The sequence below is a fragment of the Moschus berezovskii genome, chromosome 5 (assembly GCF_049115385.1).
Source record: "Moschus berezovskii isolate FMDL1 chromosome 5, NW_MosBer_1.0, whole genome shotgun sequence".
In the NCBI taxonomy this organism is placed as follows: domain Eukaryota; kingdom Metazoa; phylum Chordata; class Mammalia; order Artiodactyla; family Moschidae; genus Moschus; species Moschus berezovskii.
Window position 1 is genome coordinate 104453988 of NC_142464.1, and position 25136 is coordinate 104479123.

The following is a 25136-nucleotide window of genomic DNA, read 5'->3' on the forward strand; positions in this document are numbered from 1 at the left end:
CATGACTACTGGAAAAACCATAGCCTTGACTAGACGGACCTTGGTTGGCAAAGTAATGCCTCTGCTTTTTAATATGCTGTCTAGGTTGGTCATGACTTTCCTTCCAAGGAGTAAGTGTCTTTTAATTTCATGGCTACAGTCACCATCTGCAGTGATTTTGGAGCCCAGAAAAATAAAGTCAGCCACTGTTTCCCCATCTATTTGCTATGAAGTGATGGGACCGGATGTCATGATCTTAGTTTCCTGAATGTTGAGCTTTAAGCCAACTTTTTCACTCCCCTCTTTCACTTTCATCAAGAGGCTTTTGAGTTCCTCTTCACTTTCTTGCATAAAGGTGGTGTCATCTGCATATCTGAGGTTATTGATATTTCTCCCGGCAATCTTGATTCCAGCCCAGCGTTCCTCATGATGTACTCTGCATATAAGTTAAACAAGCAGGATGACAATATACAGCTTTGATGTATTCCTCTTCCTATTTGGAACCAGTCTGTTGTTCCATGTCCAGTTCTAACTGTTGCTTCCTGACCTGCATACAGGATTCTCAAGAGACAGGTCAGGTGGTCTTGTATTCCCATCTCTTTCAGAATTTTTCACAGTTTACTGTGATCCACACAGTCAAAGGCTTTGGCATAGTCAATAAAGCAGAAATAGATGTTTTTCTGGAACTCTCTTGCTTTTTCTATGATCCAGCGGATGTTGGCAATTTGATCTCTGTTCCTCTGCCTTTTCTAAAACCAGCTTGAACATCTGGAATTTCATGGTTCACTTATGGCTGAAGCCTGGCTAGTCATCAGGGAAATGCAAATCAAAACCACAAGGTAACACCTCACAAATTTCAGAATGGCTGTTATCAAAGACAACAAATAACAAATATTGATGCGGATGTTGAGAAAAGGGAAACTTCATGCACTGTAAATTGCTGCAGTCACTGTGGAAAAGAGTATGGAGACACCTCAAGAATTTAAAACTAGAGCTACCATATTATCCAGCAATTCTACTCCAAAGAAAATGAAAATATTAGTTACAAAAGACATAGCCACCCCATGTTCATTGCATTATTATTTATATTAGCAAAGAATAGCAAGGAGAGATAAGAAAGCCTTCCTCAGCGATCAATGAAAAGAAATAGAGGAAAGCAAAAGAATAGGAAAGACAAGAAGTCTCTTCAAGAAAATTAGAGATACCAAGGGAACATTTCATAGAAAGATGGGCTTGATAAAAGGCAGAAATGGTATGGACCTAACAGAAGCAGAAGATATGAAGAAGAAGTAGCAAGAATACACAGAAAAACTATACAGAAAAGATCTTCATGACCAAGATAATCATGATGGTGTGATCACTCATCTAGAGCCAGACATCTTGGAATGTGAAGTCAAGTGGGCCTTAGAAAGCATCACTACAAACAAAGCTAGTGGAGATGGAATTACAGTTGAGCTATTTCAAATCCTGAAAGATGATGCTGTGAAAGTGTTGCACTCAATATGCCAGCAAATTTGGAAAACTCAGCAGTGGCCACAGGACTGGAAAAGGTCAGTTTTCATTCCAATTCCAAAGAAAGGCAATGCCAAAGAATGCTCAAACTACTGCACAACTGCAGTCATCTCACACACTAGTGAAGTCATGCTCAAAATTCTCCAAGCCAAGCTTCAGCAATACATGAACCGTGAACTTCCAGATGTTCAAGCAGGTTTTAGAAAAGGCAGAGGAACCAGAGATCAAAGTGCCAACATCCGCTGGATCATGGAGAAAGCAAGAGAGTTCCAGAAAAACATCTATTTCTGCTTTATTAACTATGCCAAAGCCTTTGACTGTGTGGATCACAATAAACTGTGGAAAATTCTGAAAGAGATGGGAATACCAGACCACCTGACCTGCCTCTTGAGAATCCTGTATGCAGGTCAGGAAGCAACAGTTAGAACTGGACATGGAACAACAGACTGGTTCCAAATAGGAAAAGGAGTACATCAAGGTTGTATATTGTCACCCTGCTTATTTAACTTATATTCAGAGTACATCATGAGGAACACTGGACTGGAAAAAGCACAAGTTGGATTCAAGATTGCTGGGAGAAATATCGATAACCTCAGATATGCAGATGACACCACCCTTATGGCAGAAAGTGAAGAAGAACTAAAAAACCTCTTGATGAAAGTGAAAGAGGAGAGTGAAAAAGTTGACATGAAGCTCAACATTCAGAAAACTAAGATCATGGCATCTGGTCCCATCACTTCATGGGAAATAGATGGAGAAACAGTGGAAACGGTGTCAGACTTTATTTTCTTGGGCTCCAAAATCACTGCAGATGGTGACTGCAGCCATGAAATTAAAAGACACTTACTCCTTGGAAGGAAAGTTATGACCAACCTAGATAGCATATTAAAAAGCAGAGACAGCAATGAAAACAATTAAATACTTAGGAATATATCTACCTAAGGAAACAAAAGACTTGTACATAGAAAACTATAAAACACTAGTGAAAGTAATCAAAGAGGACACGAATAGATGGAGAAATATACCGTGTTCGTGGATTGGAAGAATAAATATTGTAAAAATGAGTATACTACCCAAAGTAATTTATACATTCAATGCAATCCCTATCAAGCTACCAACAATATTTTTCACAGAACTAGAACAAATAATCTCACAATTTGTATGGAAATACAAAAAACCTCGAATAGCCAAAGCAATCTTGAGGAAGAAGAATGGAACTGGGGGAATTAACCTGCCGGACTTCAGGCTCTATTACAAAGCCACAGTCATCAAGACAGTATGGTACTGGCATAAAGACAGAAATATAGATCAATGGAACAAAATAGAAAGCCCAGAGATAAACCCACGCTCCTATGGACACCTTATCTTCGACAAAGGAGGCAAGAATATAAAATGGAGAAAAGACAGTCTCTTTAACAAGTGGTGCTGGGAAAACTGGTCAACCACTTGTAAAAGAATGAAACTAGAACACTTCCTAACACCATACACCAAAATAAACTCAAAATGGATTAAAGATCTAAATGTAAGACCAGAAACTATAAAACTCCTAGAGGAGAACGTAGGCAAAACACTCTCCGACATAAATCACAGCAGGATCCTCCAAGACCCACCTCCCAGAATATTGGAAATAAAAGCAAAAATAAACAAATGGGACCTGATTAAAATCAAAAGCTTCTGCACAGCAAAGGAAACTCTAAGCAAGGTGAGAAGACAGCCTTCAGAATGGGAGAAAATAATAGCAAATGAAGCAACTGATAAAGGATTAATCTCCAAATTATACAAGCAGCTCCTGCAGCTTAATTCCAGAAAACTAAGTGACCCAATCAAAAAATGGGCCAAAGAACTAAACAGACATTTCTCCAAAGAAGACATAAAGATGGCTAATAAACACATGAAAAAATGCTCAACATCCCTCATCATCAGAGAAATGCAAATCAAAACCACAATGAGATACCATTTCACACCAGTCAGAATGGCTGCTATCCAAAAGTCTACATGCAATAAGTGCTGGAGAGGGTGTGGAGAGAAGGGAACCCTCTTACACTGTTGGTGGGAATGCAAACTAGTACAGCCACTATGGAGAACAGTGTGGAGATTCCTCAGAAAACTGGAAATAGAACTGCCATATGATCCAGCGATCGCACTCCTGGGCATACACACCGAGGAAACCAGAATTGAAAGAGACACATGTACTCCAATGTTCATTGTAGCACTGTTTATAATAGCCAGGACATGGAAGCAACCTAGATGTCCATCTGCAGATGAATGGATAAGAAAGCTTTGGTACATATACACAATGGAGTATTTCTCAGCCATCAAAAAGAATACATTTGAATCAGTTTTAATGAGGTGGATGAGATTGGAGCCAATTATACAGAGTGAAGTAAGCCAGAAAGAAGAACATCAATACCGTATATTAACGCATATATATGGAATTTAGAAAAATGGTAACCTGAACCCTGTATAAGAGACTGCAAAAGAGACATAGGCATTTAGAACAGTCTTTGGGACTCTGTGGGAGAGGGTGAAGGTGGAATGATTGGGGAGAATGGAATTGTAGCATGTATATTATCATAAATGACCAGTCCAGGTTCGACGCATAAATTTTCCTCTGTTCATTTCTTTGCATTTGTGCTTTTTTAATAAAATTCTTTTTTAGAAATAAAAATTATTAAAAAAAAAAAAAGCAGAGACATTACTTTGCCAACCAAGGTCCGTCTAGTCAAGGCTATGGTTTTTCCAGTAGTCATGTATGGATGTGAGAGTTGGACTGTTGAGAAAGCTGATCGCTGAAGAATTGATGCTTTTGAACTGTGGTTCTTGAGAGTCCCTTGGACTGCAAGGAGATCCAACCAGTCCATTCTAAAGGAGATCAGTCCTGGGTGTTCACTGGAAGAACTGATGCTAAAGCTGAAACTCCAATACTTTGGCCACCTCATGCGAAGAGTTGACTCACTGGAAAAGAGTCTGATGCTGGGAAGGATTGGGGGCAGGAGGAGAAGGGGACGACAGAGAATGAGATGGCTGGATGGCATCACCGACTTGATGGACATGAGTTTGAGTGAGCTTCGGGAGTTGGTGATGGACAGGGAGGCCTGGCGTGCTGTGATTCATGGGGTCACAAAGAGTCGGACACGACTGAGTGACTGAACTGAACTGAACTGAAGATACGGAAACTTCTAAGTGACATCAACTGATGAATGAATAAAGATGTGGTTACAATAGAATATTACTCAGCCATAAAAAAGAATGAAATCTTGCCATTTCTGCCAAGAAGGGTGGACCTAGAGGACATTATGCTAAATGTAATAAATCAGACAAAGACAAATGCTCCTTGATCTCACTTATATATAAAATCTAGAAAATCAAAACAAATGAACAGCTATATTTAACAAAACATAAGTAGAGTGATAGATACAGAGAACATACGGGTGATTCCCAACGGGAATGAATTAGAGGGAGGAGAGAAATAGATGAGGGATATTAAGAGATAAAGACTTTCAGGTGCACAGAGGTGCGTGAGTCATGGGTATGAAATGTACAATGTCGGGAATAGAGTCAATAACTGTGTAATATCTTTGCATGGTGAGATATTTGTTAATTAGATATCATGGTTATTATTTGATAGGAATATGAAATCTCCTTGCTGTGTAACTGGAACTAACAGTGTTGTAGGTCAACGTACTTTAAAACAAACAAACAAAGATACTCTTAGAAAAAGATCAGATTTGTGGTTACCAGAGATTGAGGAGGGTGGAGGGAGGGGGAATTAAATGAAGGCAGTGCAAAGGTACAGACTTCCAATTATAAGATGAATAAGTACTAGGGATATATCCCTAGTACAATGTACAACATGACAAGTATAATTAATTCTGCTTCATGTCACTTTTGAAAGTTGTTGAGAGTAAATCCTAAGAGATCTCATCCCAAGGGGAAAAATATATATTTTTCTATTGCTTTAATTTGGTATCTGTATGAGATAGATGAGAACTAAACTTACTGCAGTAATCATTTCATCATATATATAAATCAAATCATTATACTGTACACCTTGAACTTATATAGTGCTGTATGTCAATTATATCTCAATAAAACTTGGAGAAAAAAATTAAGGTGAGATAAATATTTTCTTTAGTCAAAAAAAAAAAAAAAAGCCAAGATAACTTGTTGTTAGCAGGCCTGTTAAAAAATATTTATTTTATTTATTTGGCTGTACTGCGACACAAGGACATGTGAACTCAACAGTTTGTGGCATGTGAACACCTAAGTTGCAGCATGTGCGATCTAGTCCCTGACCAGGGACCGAACCTGGGCTCCCTGCAATGGGAGCATGGTGTCTCAGCCACTGGACCACCAGGGAAGTCCGTTAGCAGACCTTTCCTGCAAGAATTGTTAAAGTTTTTGAGGTAGAAGAGAAATTATGTATCTGTAAGAAACTTGGATCTACACAAAAGAATGAAAATCACCAGAAATGCAAATGAATGAATGAATATGTGAATGAATAAAACTATTTTATTTCTGTTTCTTTAAAGATAAGTTATTTAAAGATGATTACCCATTTAAAATGGAGAGATGACTTGTGACTCCACCAGTTAGAACATGGTTATGGTTAAGTGGGGAAACAACTTCAACTTTCTACTTGATCTTGTCTTTTGTTACAATACAAAGAAGGCTGAGCACCAAAGAATTGATGCCTTCAAACTGTGGTGCTGGAGAAGACTCTTGAGAGTCCCTTGGACTGCAAGGAGATCAAACCAGTCAATCCTGAAGAAATCAACACTGAATATTCATTGGAAGGACTGATGCTGAAGCTGAAGCTCCAGTACTCTGGCCACCTGATGCGAAGAGCTGCTGGGCAAGATTGAAGGCAGGAGGAGAAGGGGATGACCGAGGAGGTGGTTGGATGGCATCATCGACTCAATGGACATGAGTTTGAGTAAACTCCAGCAGATAGTGAAGGACAGAGAAGCCTGGCATACTGCAGTTCATGGGGTCGTAAAGAGTCAGACATGATTTAGTGACTGAACAACAACATATTAGTGTCAATGAGCACAGAACTATCCGAATGATTCAGTGTGGCTCTGGTAGGGTACACAACAATGCATAATTCACTCCATATGCAAAGTTAATACTGGAGTTGGGTTGGGTTTAATTCAATCACTGATGAGTTATATGTGATGAATCATGGTTCCTTATACCTGGCTGGTCAGTTCCATAGCACACTGTGGTACAGAGCAGAAAGAGGTGTAGGAAAAACAACTAGTCAATATAGAGACTTTTTAATGGTCTTTATTATATAAAATGCTCTGTTGACCACAAGCAACTTATGTTCTGCTGCTAGAAGAACCCCACAGTCTCACAGAGCTCAGCTATGAATTATTTCTCTGAGCTCACTTTTAGTAATGTATTTAAGAAAGTTTATACTCAAGTCTTCTCATTTTTTGTAAATCAAACTAAAAATCTGCATCCTTTTTCTATTAAATGTTCACTCCACTAGGTGGAGGCATTTGCTCAGTTTTGTGGTTCAGAGGAATGTAGCCTGTATAGAGTGAGCAGGGGAACAAGTCATGAAAGAAACAGCCCTGGCAAACCCTGATGCTTTGCATTGTCTTTACTTGGCAAATGTACCCATATTGCTACACAGGTTTCAGTATTTGCTTTTAGTGTTTACCAGAGCAAAGTAGTCAGGTTTTCCGTGTTGATAGTATCTGAATTTTTTATTTTGTTTGAGTAGTTTGAACTTTAAAATAGCAACTGTGGGTTGAATAGATTATTAATCATGAATTAAGTTTTTTCATTTTAATTGTGCTACACAGAAAATAAAGAAGAAATAAAGAGCCTCTTGATGAAAGTGAAAGAGGAGAGTGAAAAAGTTGGCTTAAAGCTCAACATTCAGAAAACTAAGATCATGGCATCTGGTCCCATCACTTCATGGCAAATAGATGGGGAAACAGTGGAAACAGTGGCTGGCTTTATTTTTTTGGTCTCCAAAATCACTGCAGGTGGTGATTGCAGCTATGAAATTAAAACATGCTTACTCCTTGGAAGGGAAGTGATGACCAACCTAGACAGCCTATTAAAAAGCAGAGACATTACTTTGTCAACAAAGGTCTGTATAGTCAAGGCTATGGTTTTTCCCGTGGTCATGTATGGATGTGAGAGTTGGACTATAAAGAAAGCTGAGCGCCAAAGAGATGCTTTTGAACTGTGGTGTTGGAGAAGACTCTTGAGAGTCCCTTGGACTGCAAGGAGATCCAACCAGTCCATCCTACAGGAGATCAATCCTGGGTGTTCATTGTAAGGACTGATGCTAAAGCTGAAACTGCAATACTTTGGCCACCTCATGCGACGAGTTGACTCACTGGAAAAGACTCTGATGCTAGGAAAGGTTGGGGGCGGGAGGAGAAGGGGTCGACCGAGAATGAGATGGCTGGATGGCATCACTGACTCTGTGGACATGAGTTTGATTGAACTCCGGGAGTTGGTGATGGACAGGGAGGCCTGGCGTGCTGTGATTCATGGGGTCGCGGAGAGTCAGACACGACTGAGCGACTGAACTGAACTGAACTGAGGGAGGCCTGGCGTGCTGCGATTCATGGGGTCGCACAGAGTCAGATACGACTGAGCAACTGAACTGAACTGAGACAGTTCTTGCATTCAGCAGTGATGTATTAAGTGAGGGTCTGTAACAATAAAATAAATGCTATTTTCACATTATTACAGACATTTTCTGTTTAATTAAGATGGTATTATAAGGGATAATGTAAAATGTTATTATACATATTGTTATGTAATATTTAGGGGTTTCCTAGGTGGCACTAGTGGTAAAGAACCCGCTTGTTAATACAGGAGATGTCAGAGACAGGGGTTTGGTCCCTAGTTCCAGAAGATCCCCTAGAGGAGGGTATGACAACCCACTCCAGTATTCCTGCTGGGAAAATTCCAGGGACAGAGGAGCCTGGTGGGCTAGTGTCATAGGGTCACACAGAGTCAGATACAACTGAAGCGACTTAGCGTGCATGCACACGTAATACTTAAGCCTTTATATTAGTAACTTCAATTAAAATATCACCTCTTCAATGGGGAGATGCTGTTCTTTTTTGAATATGCTATGCAAGTAACAGAAATGTGTGTGACAATTTTTAAAGTAACTGAAATATAAAAGGTCTAGGGAATTATAGGGAAATATATATATATATTTTCATTTTGAAGGTTTTTGTGGTCATCTTGGGAATGGCAAACCACTTCAGTATACTTGCCTTGAGAACCCCATGAACAGTATCAAAGGGCAAAATGATAGGATACTGAATGAGGAATTCCCCAGGTCGGTAGGTGCCCAGTATGCTACTGGAGATCAGTGGAGAAATAACTCTAGAAGGAATGAAGGGATGGAGCCAAAGCAAAACCAATACCCAGTTGTGGATGTGACCGGTGATAGAAGCAAGGTCCGGTGCTGTAAAGAGCAATATTGCATAGGAACCTGGAATGTTAGGTCCATGAATCAAGGCAAATTGCAAATGGTCAAACAGGAGATGGAAAGAGTGAACATAGACATTTTAGGAATCAGTGAATTGAAATGGACTGGAATTGGTGAATTTAACTCAGATGACCATTATATCTACTACTGTGGGCAGGAATCCCTTAGAAGAAATGGAGTAGCCATCATGGTCAACAAAAGAGTCCAAAATGCAGTACTTGGATGCAATCTTAAAAACGACAGAATGATTTCTGTTCATTTCCAAGGCAAACCATTCAATATTACAGTAATCCAGGCCTATGCCTCAACCAGTAACGCTGAAGAAGCTGAAGTTGAATGGTTCTATGAAGACCTACAAGACCTTTTAGAACTAACACCCCAAAAAGATGTCCTTTTCATTATAGGGGACTAGAATGCAAAAGTAGGAAGTCAAGAAACCTGGAGTAACAGGCAAATTTGGCCTTGGAGCACGGAATGAAGCAGGGCAAAGGCTCATTGAGTTTTGCCAAGAGAACGCACTGGTCATAGCAAACACCCTCTTCCAACAACACAAGAGAAGACTCTACACATGGACATCACCAGATGGTCAACACCGAAATCAGATTGATTATATTCTTTGCAGCCAAAGATGGAGAAGCTGTATACAGTTAGCAAAAACAAGACCAGGAGCTGACTGTGGCTCAGATCATGAACTCCTTATTGCCAAATTCAGACTTAAATTGAAGAAAGTAGGGAAAACCACTAGACCATTCAGATATGACCTAAATCAAATCCCTTATGATTATACAGTGGAAGTGAGAAATAGATTTAAGGGACTAGATCTGATAGATAGAGTGCCTGATGAACTATGGACAGAGGTTCGTGACATTGTACAGGAGACAGGGACCAAGACCATCCCCATGGAAAAGAAATGCAAAAAAGCAAAATGGCTGTCTGAGGAGGCCTTACAAATAGCTGTGAAAAGAAGAGAAACGAAAAGCAAAGGAGAAAAGGAAAGATATAAGCATCTGAATGCAGAGTTCCAGAGAATAGCAAGGAGAGATAAGAAAGCCTTCCTCAGTGATCAATGCAAAGAAATAGAGGAAAACAACAGAATAGGAAAAACAAGAGATCTCTTCAAGAAAATTAGAGATACCAAGGGAACATTTCATGCAAAGATGGGCTCGATAAAGGACAGAAATGGTATGGACCTAACAGAAGCAGAAGATATTAAGAATAGGTGGCAAGAATACACAGAAGAACTGTACAAAGAAGATCTTCACGACCAAGATAGTCACGATAACGTGATCACTGACCTAGAGCCAGACATCTTGGAATGTGAAGTCAAGTGGGCCTTAGAAAGCATCACTACAAACAAAGCTAGTGGAGGTGATGGAATTCCAGTTGAGCTATTTCAAATCTTGAAAGATGATGCTGTGAAAGTGCTGCACTCAATATGCCAGCAAATTTGGAAAACTCCGCAGTGGCCACAGGACTGGAAAAGGTCAGTCTTCATTCCAATCCCAAAGAAAGGCAATGCCAAAGAATGCTCAAACTACCGCACAATTGCACTCATCTCACACGCTAGTAGTCATGCTCAAAATTCTCCAAGCCAGGCTTCAGCAATATGTGAACTGTGAACTCCCAGATGTTCAAGCAGGTTTTAGAAAAGGCAGAGGCACCAGATATCAAATTGCCAACATCCTCTGGATCTTGGAGAAAGCAAGAGAGTTCCAGAAAAACATCTATTTCTGCTTCATTGACTATGCCAAAGCCTTTGACTGTGTGGATCACAATAAACTGTGGAACATTCTGAAAGAGATGGGAATCCCAGACCACCTGACCTGCCTCTTGAGAATCCTGTATGCAGGTCAGGAAGCAACAGTCAGAACTGGACATGGAACAACAGACTGGTTCCAAATAGGAAAAGGAGTACGTCAAGGCTGTATATTGTCACCTTGCTTATTTAACTTATATGCAGAGTACATCATGAGGAACACTGGGCTGGAGGAAACCCAAGCTGGAATCAAGATTGCTGGGAGAAATATCAATAATCTCAGATATGCAGATGACACTACCCTTATGGCAGAAAGTGAAGAGGAACTCAAAAGCTTCTTGATGAAAGTGAAAGAGGAGAGTGAAAAGGTTGGCTTGAAGCTCAACATTCAGAAAACAAAGATCATGGCATCTGGTCCCATCACTTCATGGCAAATAGATGGAAAAACAGTGGAAATAGTGTCAGACTTTATTTTTTTGGGCTCCAAAATCACTGCAGACTCTGATTGCAGCCATGAAATTAAAAGATGGTTACTCCTTGGAAGGAAAGTTACGACCAACCTTGATAGTATATTAAAAAGCAGAGACATTACCTTGCCAACAAAGGTCTGTCTAGTCAAGGCTATGGTTTTTCCCGTGGTCATGTATGGATGTGAGAGTTGGACTGTGAAGAAACCTGATCGCTGAAGAATTGATGCTTTTGAACTGTGGTGTTGGAGAAAACTCTTGAGAGTCCCTTGTACCGCAAGGAGATCCAACCAGTCCATTCTAAAGGAGATCAATCCTGGGTGTTCATTGGAAGGACTGATGCAAGAGCTGAAACTCCAATACTTTGGCCACCTCATGCGACGAGTTGACTCACTGGAAAAAACTCTGATGCTAGGAAAGGTTGGGGGCGGGAGGAGAAGGGGACGACCGAGAATGAGATGGCTTGATGGCATCACCGACTCCGTGGACATGAGTTTGAGTGAACTCCGGGAGTTGGTGATGGACAGGGAGGCCTGGCGTGCTGTGATTCATGGGGTCACAGAGAGTCGGACACGACTGAGCGACTGAACTGAACTGAACTGAACTGGGTTTCTACTTCTCTGTGTTTATTGGTACCGACATTATATGGAAACAATATCCTTCTACTCAAATAGGAAACTCATCTGCTCTTTGCTTTGTATTTGAAGTTATAATGCCCTGTGTCATCAGTTAATTGACTTCAAGGAAGTAAGTCTCTGAAGTATTGAACTTTCTGAAAGCAACCCAGTTTTCTTTTTTGTGCAATTGCTTTTTATAAAGTCTTTCTTGTATAAATACTATTGTCTGTTAGTTTTATTGTTTTAAGGATACTTTATTAATTATCTACAGCTCTTCTCATAAATTGATTAAAAACATAACAGACTTTTGTCTTCCAGTCCCTTAGAGAAAATTTAGTGCATGATGTTGTTATTATTATTTTTCCCATCTTACATCTCTGGGAAAGGGATGACAAATCAGATGTTTATAAAATTATCGTTGGAAAAAATTCTAACTTTTCATGTCTAACATATCTTGTCTCATATTTAAATAACACATTTGCTTTTTCGTTTGAAACAGTTATTCAGTATACACTGATAAAATGTCTCATCCACAAACCTAACAATTGATCTTCTTTTCAGGATGAAGGTCTGGCCCGCCAGTTGGTGGAGCTAGGCTACCGAGGTACTGGAGAGGTAGTGAAACGAGAAGATTTTGAAGCAAGAAAGGCTGCTATAGAGATTGCAAGGTTGGCTGAAAGAACTCAGAAAAAGTAAGTGTCCATGTTCCAAACTGATTTTATATTACATTGTAGAGTCTGTGAAAAAGACCCAGTTTTGTTGGCATTGTGGTAATTTAGAAGCACTGGTTGGAACCGGTAGAACTTGGAATATTCTAAGCATGTGTTGTGCAGATCAGGGATTGGAGGAACTGTGGTATGGTTGCAAGAAAGCCACAAGCAACTGTGAGCTACTTATTTAAAAAATATCGATACTGAAGTATGGTCATCATACCAATAAAGTCCTATTAAAACACAATTCTATATAATTGGTTTTACACAAAAACTACAAATGATTTTTTCCTTTGTACTTTTGAGGCCTGTAAATCTTTGGCTTCATTTACATTCTCACGCTTTTGTAAAAATTGATTCACTGGATTCTATTAACAATCACTGGCTTTTGTTAATGTGACTCATACCTGGTTATGTGAAATGTGAGTTTAATAAAATACATTGAATGTATTAGGAAACAGACATACATCTAAAGTGAATAAACAAGTAAGACAATTTGAAAAAGATTTTTGACAAGTAATTATCTATTTCGTTTTAAAAGTTAATGCTAAAGTTGTAAATGTTGAAGAAGATAATTACTTAGAAATTGGTATATTCTTGCTGTTGTTGTTCTTTAGTCATTAAGTTGTGCCTGACTCTTTCTGACCCCATAGACGTAACCTGCCAGGCTCCCCTGTCCATAGGATTTCCCTTCCTATGGCTGATTATTGTTGATGTTTGATAGAAAACAACAAAATTCTATAAAGCAATTATCCTTCAATTAAAAAACATATAAATTAAAAAAAAAAAGAATACTGTATCTTCCCAATCAAGGGATCGAACCCACATCTCTTGCATTGGCAGGCAAGGTTTTTACCACTGAGCCACCAGGGAAGCTCACATTATTCTTAGGTAACATTTAAAAAATTACCCAGTATTTATGAGTAGAAGTCTCCCATGGATTTGCTATAAAAATAACATTTGGCAGTGGACTGTGAATCCATTCTGGAAATGTGCAATTTTAATGGATCTTTCCATTAAAGTAGTGGTTCTCATACTTCAGAACCATAGAATATTGGAATTTAATAAGCTGACATTCAGTAATATATTAGTCTTCTATTGCTGTCATAACACATTGCTACAAACTAAGTGGCTGAACACTACACAAATATATTTATTCATCGTCCTGTAGGTCAGAAATCAGAGTACAGTGGTTTGGCTGGATTCTCTGCACTCTGTATCACAACGTTGAAATCCTGGTGTTGGCTAGACTGAGTTCTTTTCTAGAGACCCTGAGAATGAATCTGCTTTCACACTCATTTGGGGCTTCTGTGATAGCTCAGTTGGTAAAGAATCCACCTGCAATGCAGGAGACCCCTGTCCAATTTCTGGTCAAGAAGATCTGCTGGAGAAAGTATAGGCTACCCACTCCAGTACTCTTGGGCTTCCCTGGTGGCTTAGCTGGTAAAGAATCCACCTGCAACGTGGGAGACCTGGGTTCGATCCCTGAGTTGGGAAGATCCCCTGGAGAAGGGAAAGTTTACCCACATATGGGATGGGCCCCAAATGTTTCCTCTTGCCCTATGTGGGAGTTACTTTGTTCCCTTCTCTGCCCAGGTCCATTGTAGTGTTATTGGCAGCAGGGCCAGCAGAGTCTGGACACCAGACATGTCCTGTACTTATTTTGCTGAGGATCACTTTGAAAATATGTGTGAACATCTGCCTGACCGCCAACTGGTACCACCTTGAAAACATGTGATTCTACTATGAGATTATCTTAGCTTCTCTAATGTGTGGGTGAGCGGCCCCATGCAGATCACAATCCTATTTTCCAGCAATCACAGAGCACTCATTTCAAGAACTGCTGGCACCTAAGAATATGTCACTTTCTTAGAATAGTTTCATAGGTAAAAATGACTGGTTAAAGATATTGGGAGGGAGTATTTTGCTGGAAGAAAGCACAAGGTTAAAACAAATTCCTTAGTTGTTCACTTCACAAATACTCATAGACAACCATGCTGCACTAGATGTTATGCTAGGTGCGGGGGCTATTATTGAATACTTATTAGTCCCTGTCCTCCAGAAAATTGAGGGCTGGATAAAGAAAAGACAGTGATGTTGCTGGTGGGAGTATACAGTGGGAAATAATTTGGCGGTTCTTCAAATAGTTACCATATAACCCAGTAATTCCACTCCTAAGTGTATACCCAAGGGAACTGAACACTTAGGTCCACTTGAAAACTTATACACCAGTGTTCATAGCAGGATTATTCATAGTAGCCAAAAAGGGGCAGAAACTCCAGGACTTCCCTGATGGTTTAGTGGTTAAAACTCTGAGCTTTCACTGCAGGGGGTATGGGTTTAATCCTTGGTCAGGGAACTAAGATCCCACATGCTGCATGGCATGGACAAAAGAGGGGAAAAACAAAAAAAAAAGGGAAACAATCCAATTGTCCATCAACTGATGAATGGATAAAAAAAAGGTATACATAGATAACAATGGAATACTATTCAGTCATAAAAAAGAGTGAAATATTCTTCTTTGCTATGATATGGATAAACTTTGAAAATATCAGGTTTAGCAAAGGAGGCAGGTAAAAAGTTTGTAAGTTACATAGTCCCATTTATGTAAAGTGTCCACAATTAGTAGATCCATAAGGACAAAAGTAGATTTGTGGTTGTCTTTGTCAAGGGCTGGAAGGAAGAGTGAAAGAAGAATGATTGCCAGTGGGTATGGGCTGTCTTTCTGGGGTGATAGAATGTTCTGGAATTAGATATTGGTGATGACTGTACAGCTTTGTAACTGTACTAAGAACCATTGTATTGTGTACCTTGGAAGTTTGAATATTATGGCTTGTGAATTATATCTCAATTTAGGAAGGCAGTTACAGCAGAAGATAACATATGCTATCATAGGTCTCGCAGCAACACCCTGAAGTAGTACTAAGTCAAGATTTGAATGTGAACAGGGAAGGCTCTTCTTAAGGCATGTCTGCTGAATTTACTTTTAAAGGGCAAGTAGGAGTCAATGAGGAAGACAAGGGTATGCAGATGGACACACATTCAGTTTGCCTAAATCCATGATAAACTTGCCTTCTTCACAAATCATCCTCTCTACCTCTTTGTCTTAATTTATGCCTAGTCCCTTGCTAAGATGTCCCCCCCAAGTTGTACCAGCTAGAGATCACTCATTTCCACATTTACTGGATTTGTGGTGGTGGCAGTGGTAGCGGTGGGTGGGCTCTGCCTTCTCCTAGCTCCCTCAACCTTTGCGTCAAAGCCCTCTCTGCTTCATTATCACATAAACATCATCTCTCATCCCCCATCCACTGAGATTCATGCCAGCTGGGTAGCTGCAAGGCAGAGACTTTTTGTAAAGGTTGGAAAGAAAGTTTAGCTGGTGTTTACTGAGGTAGCTCCCCTCATAAGTCCTGGAGAACTTTTATTTGTAGTGAGAAGTTCAGTTGATTTCCATGGGTGATAGAAAGATGTTGACTACTTGCACACAGGTTGGATACTGGATTATTGGGGTCTAGTTAGTAGTTGTATCTCACCCTGAACACTCTCCTGGATGAGCTTGTGAGATCATCAGTCTCTTAGCTTTGGGTCAGTTTATGTTTTTAGGAGATGAATTAGCTCTTCTTTAAACTGCTTCTGAGATAATGACCTTATTTTTACTGAAATGCAGAATCTGAAACACAGAGGGCATAAATAGTAGCCCTGGAGGAACTGAGAATTGTACTACTTGACTGTTGCCATCTTCTTGAGAGGCTTTGTGATGCACCTGTGGGAATTCCTGTAAAGGGAGTTTGACGGGTATCTCAGATACCAAATATATAGGGATCCCTGTGATCTTTCTTGCTGAAATAGAGAGGATATCTGTGGTGATTTGGGTTTCCCAGGTGGCTCAGTGGTGAAGAATTCACCTGTCAATGCAGAAGGTACAGGAGACCCAGGTTCGATCCCTGGGTTGGGAAGATCCCTGGAGGAGGAAATGGCAACCCACTCCAGTATTCTTGCCTGGGAGATCCCATGGGTAGAGGAAGCTGGTGGGCTACAGTCCATGGGGTTGCAAAGAGTTGGACATGACTGAGCACGCATGTATGCATAGTGATTTTGGAGAAGGCCCTATATTCTTTTATCCTCAAGTACATTGGGGACTAAATTTTAAGAGTCGGACAAGTCCCCAACCTTTCTTATTCCAACCAATCATCAGCTTATCATCTGTCCACTATTTCTAAGTGGAGTATTCTTCCTCAATCTGTTTTTAAAAATAGGAGTTGGAAGTATCTATTAATTGATAGCATACTTTTTCTGAAGATGAAGTTAGACAAGGTCAAAATTTGTTTTATGATTCACTTTATGATCAAAAGGGAATACCATAGGCTAGTGAATTAAATGAATTTCTGTAAGTTTAATGTTTTCTGCTAGTTAACATCTGATTTCCATAAAATGGTTTCACCTTTTCACTTTGTTTCAAGTGGTTTATGCTTTTAAAGTCATTCTTGTACATTAATAGCTCTCAAGCAAGAAATCTAGAGTTGTGGCTTGTCTGAGATTAGCTTCTCCAGGAAGCGGACAGTGGGGGTCAGAAGAGAGAAGTTTTGCTGGGGAAGTAACACCTGTGAAAGGGAAAGTGAGGGAGCAGGACTAAGCAGGGTCAGAATCTTCTTTACTTTTTAAAAAATATTTGTGTATTTATTTGGCTGTGCTGGGTCTTCATCGCCACATGTGGGATCTTCAGTCCTCGTTGCGGCACTCAGGATGTTTTTAGTTGTGGCATACAAACTAGTTGCAACATGTGGGATTGAGTTCCCCGACCAGGCATCAAACCGGGGCCTCCGGCACTGGGAGCGCAGAGTCCCAGCCACTGGACCACCCGGGAAGACTCAGGGTCAGACTCTTTTTTTTTGCCAGTAAACAACTTAGTCTTTTATTTGCCCAAGGCCAGCTGTTGCAGGCATTGAGGCCCCAAGACTTCCAGAAGGGATGGGGGCTGGGGGTGAGCCATCCCGCCTCCCAGGTGCTGCCTGCCCCATCCTGCTTCCTGCGGGAGATGGGAGAGTAGATAAAGTGTACCCTTGCACCATCAAGTATCTCCTCAATTTTGTGTGTGTGTCAGTCGCTCAGTCGTGTCTGTCTCCACGACCTCATGGACTGTAGCCCACCAGGTTCCTCTGTCCAAGGGATTCTCCAGGCAAGAGTACTGGAGGGTCAGACTCTTGATACCAAAGTTACAAAGACTGTCCCAGCACCTCAGAAAGCTCCAGAGTAAAGGCTGTTTGTTAAAGTTTGGGTGAAGTGTTCAGGCCCTTAGTACCTCTTTTGAGTCTAGTCATTGCCTGAGGGTTGCCCTCCCAGTGTGATCTCAGCTTGAAACTGAGGCAGACCCTGGAAAGGTTAACAGCCAGAGGCTGTCATTTTAGCATTTTCCCACAGCCAGGCAGTGAGGCCTTTATCCGAGGGGTATCTGAGCGCCATGTCCCCATGCCTGCTATGGTTCACCCCATGTGACGTATGGATCCATTTTATACTTGCAGGGAGCAGCTCTTCCGCAGCACCAAGGGCCTTTCTCCCAGAGAGGTCATTCACAAGAGGAGAGTTAGTGGGATGAGCTAGAGTCCCCATCACTGCTGTTGGTCTGGGGGCCAGAGGTGGTTCTCATCGTCTCATTCTGCTGTTCATCCTATATCCTCTGTCTTCAGCTGTCACCTCTGTTAGTCTCAACCTTAAGATGATGGAGGCCATGGTAATCCTACTGTGCTCATGTTGAAGTTGCTGAATTTCTCATCCTCATTTAAAGTTCTATTAGGAAGTACCAAGAGGTACGTGGGTGGGCCGCTCAAGTGTGTTGCCACCATTCTGTAAGAGTAGTCCCATCTCTCTCAGTCAGCAAGAGTAACTCTTCACAAGACAGTGTCTCTCCGTCTTGTTTGCTGGGACCTGGGCACAAGAAATGTAAGAGTGCTCACATGGAAGGCAGAGTTTATAGTTCAGTGACACACTTGCTGTTTTTCCTGCTAAGAGTATTCTCAAAGACGGCGCCCTATCCTTGAACAATATTGCCTCTGAGCTGGAGATCCAGTTGTACCTCCTGTGGACTATTCTAAACAGTTTTAAGCTGACAACTTCTGATGGGGCACTAAGTGATTTGACCAGAGGAGCCCATGATCATGAACTCTCGCCCACACCTTTTTTTTGTTGTACAGTGGGTTTCCCGGTTCGGGTGCTATGTTGTATTGGATTTCATGCCTGTGGATTAGGCATTCTGTAGGCACCCAGATAGTGGTGCCAACTAAGGTCAGGTAGGCAGCAAGAAGCACATTTATATCTGGAATATGTAGGTGTTCCCATGGGAATAAATTTTTGTCCCTTCAGGGACAAAAAGGAGCAGCATAGTCCAACTGTCAACAAGAGTTCATTGTTCTCCTTGAGGACTAATGCCCTCCCAGAGACTCAACATTGGTCTCTTTTGCTGGAAAATTGGACCTGGAGAAGTAGAGTAGTTAGATCCGCCTTGGTGAGTGGGAGTCTGCTGTTGGGTCCTTGATCTGTTGAACTTTGTTGATGTGTCTGTCATCCTGGTGTTGAGAAGACTGCTGACAAGGCTGAGTGACGTCAACTGGCTGAGCCCTTTTGTCTGTTTGGTTGTTTAGTGCATCATTTTTGATGGGTGTTATAAAAATCTTCACACTTCACCTCATTACCCTATATTCCATCCATGTGACACCACCTCAGATATTCTTAGTTTCCACCTTTTTTCTTCCCAGTTTTCGGCCCAGCCAGTTAGCCCATTCACCATTGCCTGTGAGTCTTTTCTAATTTTTGGACATTTGTTTTTCCTTATCCTTTTACACAGAGATGTATAGGGATGACCAGGGACTTCTCTGGCAGCCCTGTGGTTGAGACTCCATGCTTCCACTGCAAGGGGTGTGAGTTTGATCCCTGCTCAAGGAACTAAGATCCCACATGCTGGGCAATCAAAAAACAAATAAACAACAAAAACAAAGTATATGATCAGATGTGTCACTGAAAATTCTGCCTATTGGGAAAGTTTTTCTTTCTCACTGTAATTTACAGACATTCCTAGATTTTATGGGTTCAGTTGCATTCTCCAGCAAAGGTTTGTTGAAATCCTAATCCCCAGTACCACCAGTACCACAACATGTGACCTTATTTGGGAATAAGATCATTGCAGATATGACCAGTTGTTGTTGTTCAGTCACTCTTTTGTGTCAGACTCTTTGTGATCCCTTAGACTGCAGCATGCCAGGCCGCTCTGTCCTACATTATCTCCGAGTTTGCTCAGATTCATGTCCATTGAGTTGGTGATGCTATCTAACCATCTCATCCTCTGCCACCCCCTTCTCCTCCTGCCTTCAATCTTTCCCAGCATCAGGGTCTTTTCCAATGAGTCGGCTCTTCGCATCATGTGGCCAAAGTATTGGAATTTCAGCTTCAGTGTTAGTCCTTCCGATGAATAGTCAGGGTTGATTTCCTTTAGGATTGACTGGTTTGATCTCTTTGCTGTCCAACTCACTCTCAAGTCTTCTCCAGCACCACAATTCAAAAGCATTAATTCTTTAGCACTCAGCCTTCTTGATGGTCCAACTCTCACATCAGCATGTTACTACTGGAAAAATTAAAGCTTTGACTATATGGGCTTCCCTGATAGCTCAGTTGGTAAAGAATCTGTCTGCAATGGGGGAGAGCCAAGTTTGATTCCTGGGTTGAGAAGATCCACTGGAGATGGGATAGGCTACCCACTCTAGTATTCTTGGGCTTCCCTTGTGACTCAGCTGGTAAAGAATCTGCCTGCAATGTGGGAGACTTGGGTTCGATCCCTGGGTTGGGAAGGTCCCCTGGAGAAGGGAAAGACTACCCACTCCAGTATTCTGGCCTGGAGAATTCCATGGATTGTATTGTTAGTGGGGTCACAAAGAGTTGGACACGACAGTGACTTTCACTTTCACTTTGAGTATATGGACCTTTGTAGGCAAACTGATGTCTCTACTTTTTCGTACACTGTCTAGGTTTGTCATAGTTTTTCTTCCAAGGAGGAAGCATCTTTTAATTTCATGGCTGGAATCACTGTCCTCAGTGATTTTGAAGCCTAAGAAAATAAAATCATAATTAGTTAACTAAGATAAGTTCGTATTGAAGTTGGGTGGGCCCCTAATCTAGTATGACTGGTGTCCTTATTAGAAGATGGCCATGTGAAGAATCTGCCTGCAATGCAGGAGACCCCAGTTCAATTCCTGGGTTGGGAAGATCAGCTGGAGAATGGATAGGCTACCCACTCCAGTATTCTTGGGCTTCCTTTGTGACTCAGCTGGTAAAGAATCTGCCTGCAGTGTGAGAGACCTGGGTTTGATATCTGGGTTGGGAAGATCCCCTATAGGGAAAGGCTACCCACTCTAGTATTCTGGCCTGGAGAATTCCGTGGAGTGTATGGTCCATGGGGTCAGAAAGAGTCAGACACGACTGAGAGACTTTCACTTCACTTTCATGTGAAGACAGATACCCAGGGAAAATGCCATGTGACAATTAAGGATTCAAGTGATTACAAACCAAGGAATGGCAAAGATTTCCAGCAAGCCACCAAAAACTATGGCAAGGAAAGATTCCCTTAAAGTTTCCAGAGTAGGCATGACCCTGCTGGTACATCTTGATGTTTGGATTTTAGCTTCTTGGCCTATAAGGGTGATCAATTTCTGTTGTTTTAAGTCACCCAGTTTGCAATGCTTTGTTGTAGTCACCCTGGGACACTACTACATGAGGAAGTATTTATCTTGAAAAGCTTTGAAGTGGCAGATACCCACAGTTTTTAGGATTTACTCCGTCTTTTGGAGTGCATGTGTCTTATAAAAGGTATGTGATGGCTGTCTCTTGTTCATTCTTTCAATCGATGTGGTGTCACTGGTGGAATTAATCAATGTTATGTTCTGTGGAATGTCCAGTTGGCCCAGATTCCATTGTGAAAGGGGACAGTTACTGTAGCCTTGAGGCAAAACTGTGAATGAGTATTGTTGTTGTTTATTGTGAATTCATCGATTTTGACCTCATTTCCCAACTGGCATAGAAGAGGACTCACTCACCAAATCAATAGCTATTTGCCATGTATCTGAAGTCATACTTTGTTCTAGCAACTAATCAAATGCAATCCATACTATGACTTGAATGAGCTTGTGGTAGTCTACAGTCATTTTCCAGGATTCCAGGATTGTGCCAGTTGCTAAGCGTGACAATCTGAATTAGATGTTTGGATCAATGATCCCTGGGTAGATCAGTAAACACAGTGGACCTGTTGTAAACTGACCCTTTGGTCAAATGGCCAGGACTACATCTGATATCTCCTCCCCATATGCCTTCACTCTAATAGTGGGACCATGAAGATGCTTTGGATCTCCAGATACTAATCTCAACTGTGACCCTGCACCCATTAGTCTACCAGCTGTTTGGGTATTCTCCTTTCTGTAGTGTCTGTTAACATAAGTAAATGGTTGAAGATCCCTTTGGCAAAGAACAGAGGGACTCATTGCAACAGATACTTGATATTGGGTTACAGGTCCATTCCTCTAGGACAGGGTAACTTCTTCAGTCAGCAGCTTCCTAGTCTGATCACTGAATCAGGTATGGATATTGGGCAAGACATCCTAACTTCCTACTGTGATGGCTTCCTTCAACCTCAAATAATCAGCTTTGATTTCTTATTGTGATACAAATTAAGTAGTACCTTTGTTGACGGAGCATCTGTTTTGCCCTAAGGGATGACATGTTCAGTACACCAACTGCATGATTTTCAACATGTAAGGGTCCTAAGCAGCCACTCTGAGCTTGTTGATCAAGTCCCTGGATTAAGCTCCTTATCTGAGTCTGCAAATTATGATATTGATAAATGCTCAGTATTAACTAGCTGGATATTGTAACATAACTGAGATTACACTCTCAATTTTTCCTCCTTTCCTCTCTCCTTCCCTCTGCCTCTCTTTTTTTCCTTCCACCAATCTTTCCCTCCCTCCCTCTCTCTCCAACAAGCAAGTGATTATAGAGGGTGTTGATCTTTTTAGGAACGTCATGTCTACCTATACCTGTCTGTCTATCAGCAAATGTATCCATATTATTATACTTTCTGGAAGTTCACGGTTCACATATTGCTGAAGCCTGGCTTGGAGAATTTTGAGCATGACTTTACTAGCGTGTGAGATGAGTGCAATTGTGCGGTAGTTTGAGCATTCTTTGGCATTGCCTTTCTTTGGGATTGGAATGAAGACTGACCTTTTCCAGTCCTGTGGCCACTGCTGAGTTTTCCAAATTTGTTGGCATATTGAGTGCAGCACTTTCACAGCGTCATCTTTCAGAATTTGAAATAGCTCAACTGGAATTCCATCACCTCCACTAGCTTTGTTCGTTGTGATGCTTTCTAAGGTCCACTTGACTTCACATTCCAAGATGTCTGGCTCTAGGTGAGTGATCACGCCATAGTGATTATCTTGGTTGTGAAGATCTTTTTTGTACAGTTCTTCTGTGTATTCTTGCCACCTCTTCTTAATATCTTCTGCTTCTGTTAGGTTCATACCATTTCTGTCCTTTATCGAGCCCATCTTTGCATGAAATGTTCCCTTGGTATCTCTAATTTTCTTGAAGAGATCTCTTGTTTTTCCTATTCTGTTGTTTTCCTCTGTTTCTTTGCATTGATCACTGAGGAAGGCTTTCTTATCTCTCCTCGCTATTCTTTGGAACTCTGCATTCAGATGCTTATATCTTTCCTTTTCTCCCTTGCTTTTCGCTTCTCTTCTTTTCACAGCTATTTGTAAGGCCTCCTCAGACAGCCATTTTGCTTTTTTGCATTTCTTTTCCATGGGGATGGTCTTGGTCCCTGTCTCCTGTACAATGTCATGAACCTCCGTCCAGAGTTCATCAGGCACTCTATCAGTTCTAGTCCCTTAAATCTATTTCTCACTTCCACTGTATAATCATAAGGGATTTGATTTAGGTCATATCTGAATGGTCTAGTGGTTTTCCCTACTTTCTTCAATTTAAGTCTGAATTTGGCAATAAGGAGTTCATGATCTGAACCACAGTTGGCTCCTGGTCTTGTTTTTGCTAACCGTAAAGAGGTTCTCCATCTTTGGCTGCAAAGAATATAATCAATCTGATTTCGGTGTTGACCACCTGGTGATGTCCATGTGTAGAGTCTTGTGTTGTTGGAAGAGGGTGTTTGCTATGATCAGTGCATTCTCTTGACAAAACTCTATTAGCCTTTGCCCTGCTTCATTCCGTGCTCCAAGGCCAAATTTGCCTGTTACTCCAGGTTTCTTGACTTCCTACTTTTGCATTCCAGTCCCCTATAATGAAAAGGACATCTTTTATGGGTGTTAGTTCTAAAAGGTCTTGTAGGTCTTTATAGAACCGTTCAACTTCGGCTTTTTCAGTGTTACCTGTTGGGGCATAGGCCTGGATTACTGTAATATTGAATGGTTTGCCTTGGAAAGAACAGAAATCATTCTGTCGTTTTTAAGATTGCATCCAAGTACTGCATTTCGGACTCTTTTGTTGACCATGATGGCTACTCCATTTCTTCCAAGGGATTCCTGCCCACAGTAGTAGATATAATGGTCATCTGAGTTAAATTCACCCATTCCAGTTCATCTTAGTTCACTGATTCCTAGAATGTCTACATCCACTCTTGCCATCTCCTGTTTGACCACTTCCACTTTGTCTTGATTCATGGGCCTAACATTCCAGGTTACTATGCAATATTGCTCTTTACAGCATCATACCTTTCTTCTATCACCAGTCACATCCACAGCTGGGGATTGGTTTTGCTTTGGTCCCATCCCTTCATTCTTTCTGGAGTTATTTCTCCACTCATCTCCAGCAGCATACTGGGCATCTACTGACCTTCAGCAATATGTGAATCGTGAACTTCCAGATGTTCAAGCAGGTTTTAGAAAAGGCAGAGGCACTAGAGATCAAATTGCCAACATCCGCTGGATCATGGAGAAAGCAAGAGAGTTCCAGAAAAACATCTATTTCTGCTTCATTGACTATGCCAAAGCCTTTGACTGTGTGGATCACAATAAACTGTGGAACATTCTGAAAGAGATGGGAATACCAGACCACTTGACCTGCCTCTTGATAAACCTATATGCAGGTCAGGAAGCAACAGTTAGAACTGGACATGGAACAACAGACTGGTTCCAAATAGGAAAAGGAGTACGTCAAGGTTGTATATTGTCACCCTGCTTATTTAACTTATATGCAAGTACATCATGAGGAACGCTGGGCTGGAAGAAGCACAAGCTGGAATCAAGATTGCTGGGAGAAATATCAATAGCCTCAGATATGCAGATGACACCACCCTTATGGCAGAAAGTGAAGAGGAACTCAAAAGCCTCTTGATGAAAGTGAAAGAGGAGAGTGAAAAGGTTGTCTTGAAGCTCAACATTCAGAAAACAAAGATCATGGCATCTGGTCCCATCACTTCATGGCAAATAGATGGGGAAACAGTGTCAGACTTTATTTTTTTGGTCTCCAAAATCACTGAGGATGCTGATTGCAGCCATGAAATTCAAAGACGCTTACTCCTTGGAAGGAAAGTTATGACCAACCTAGATAGTATATTTAAAAGCAGAG

The 25136-nt window shown here is 41.1% G+C and overlaps 1 protein-coding gene across 1 annotated transcript in view; it reads left to right on the forward strand.

The window, feature by feature from the left end:
* The window catches only part of CFAP299 (cilia and flagella associated protein 299), a 724858-nt gene that overhangs the window by 10126 nt on the left and 689596 nt on the right, over positions 1-25136 (forward strand). Inside the window, exon 2 of the mRNA XM_088836097.1 lies at positions 12370-12500. Within this exon, the coding sequence (XP_088692223.1) occupies positions 12370-12500 (131 nt within the window). The remainder of the gene's footprint in view (positions 1-12369; positions 12501-25136) is intronic.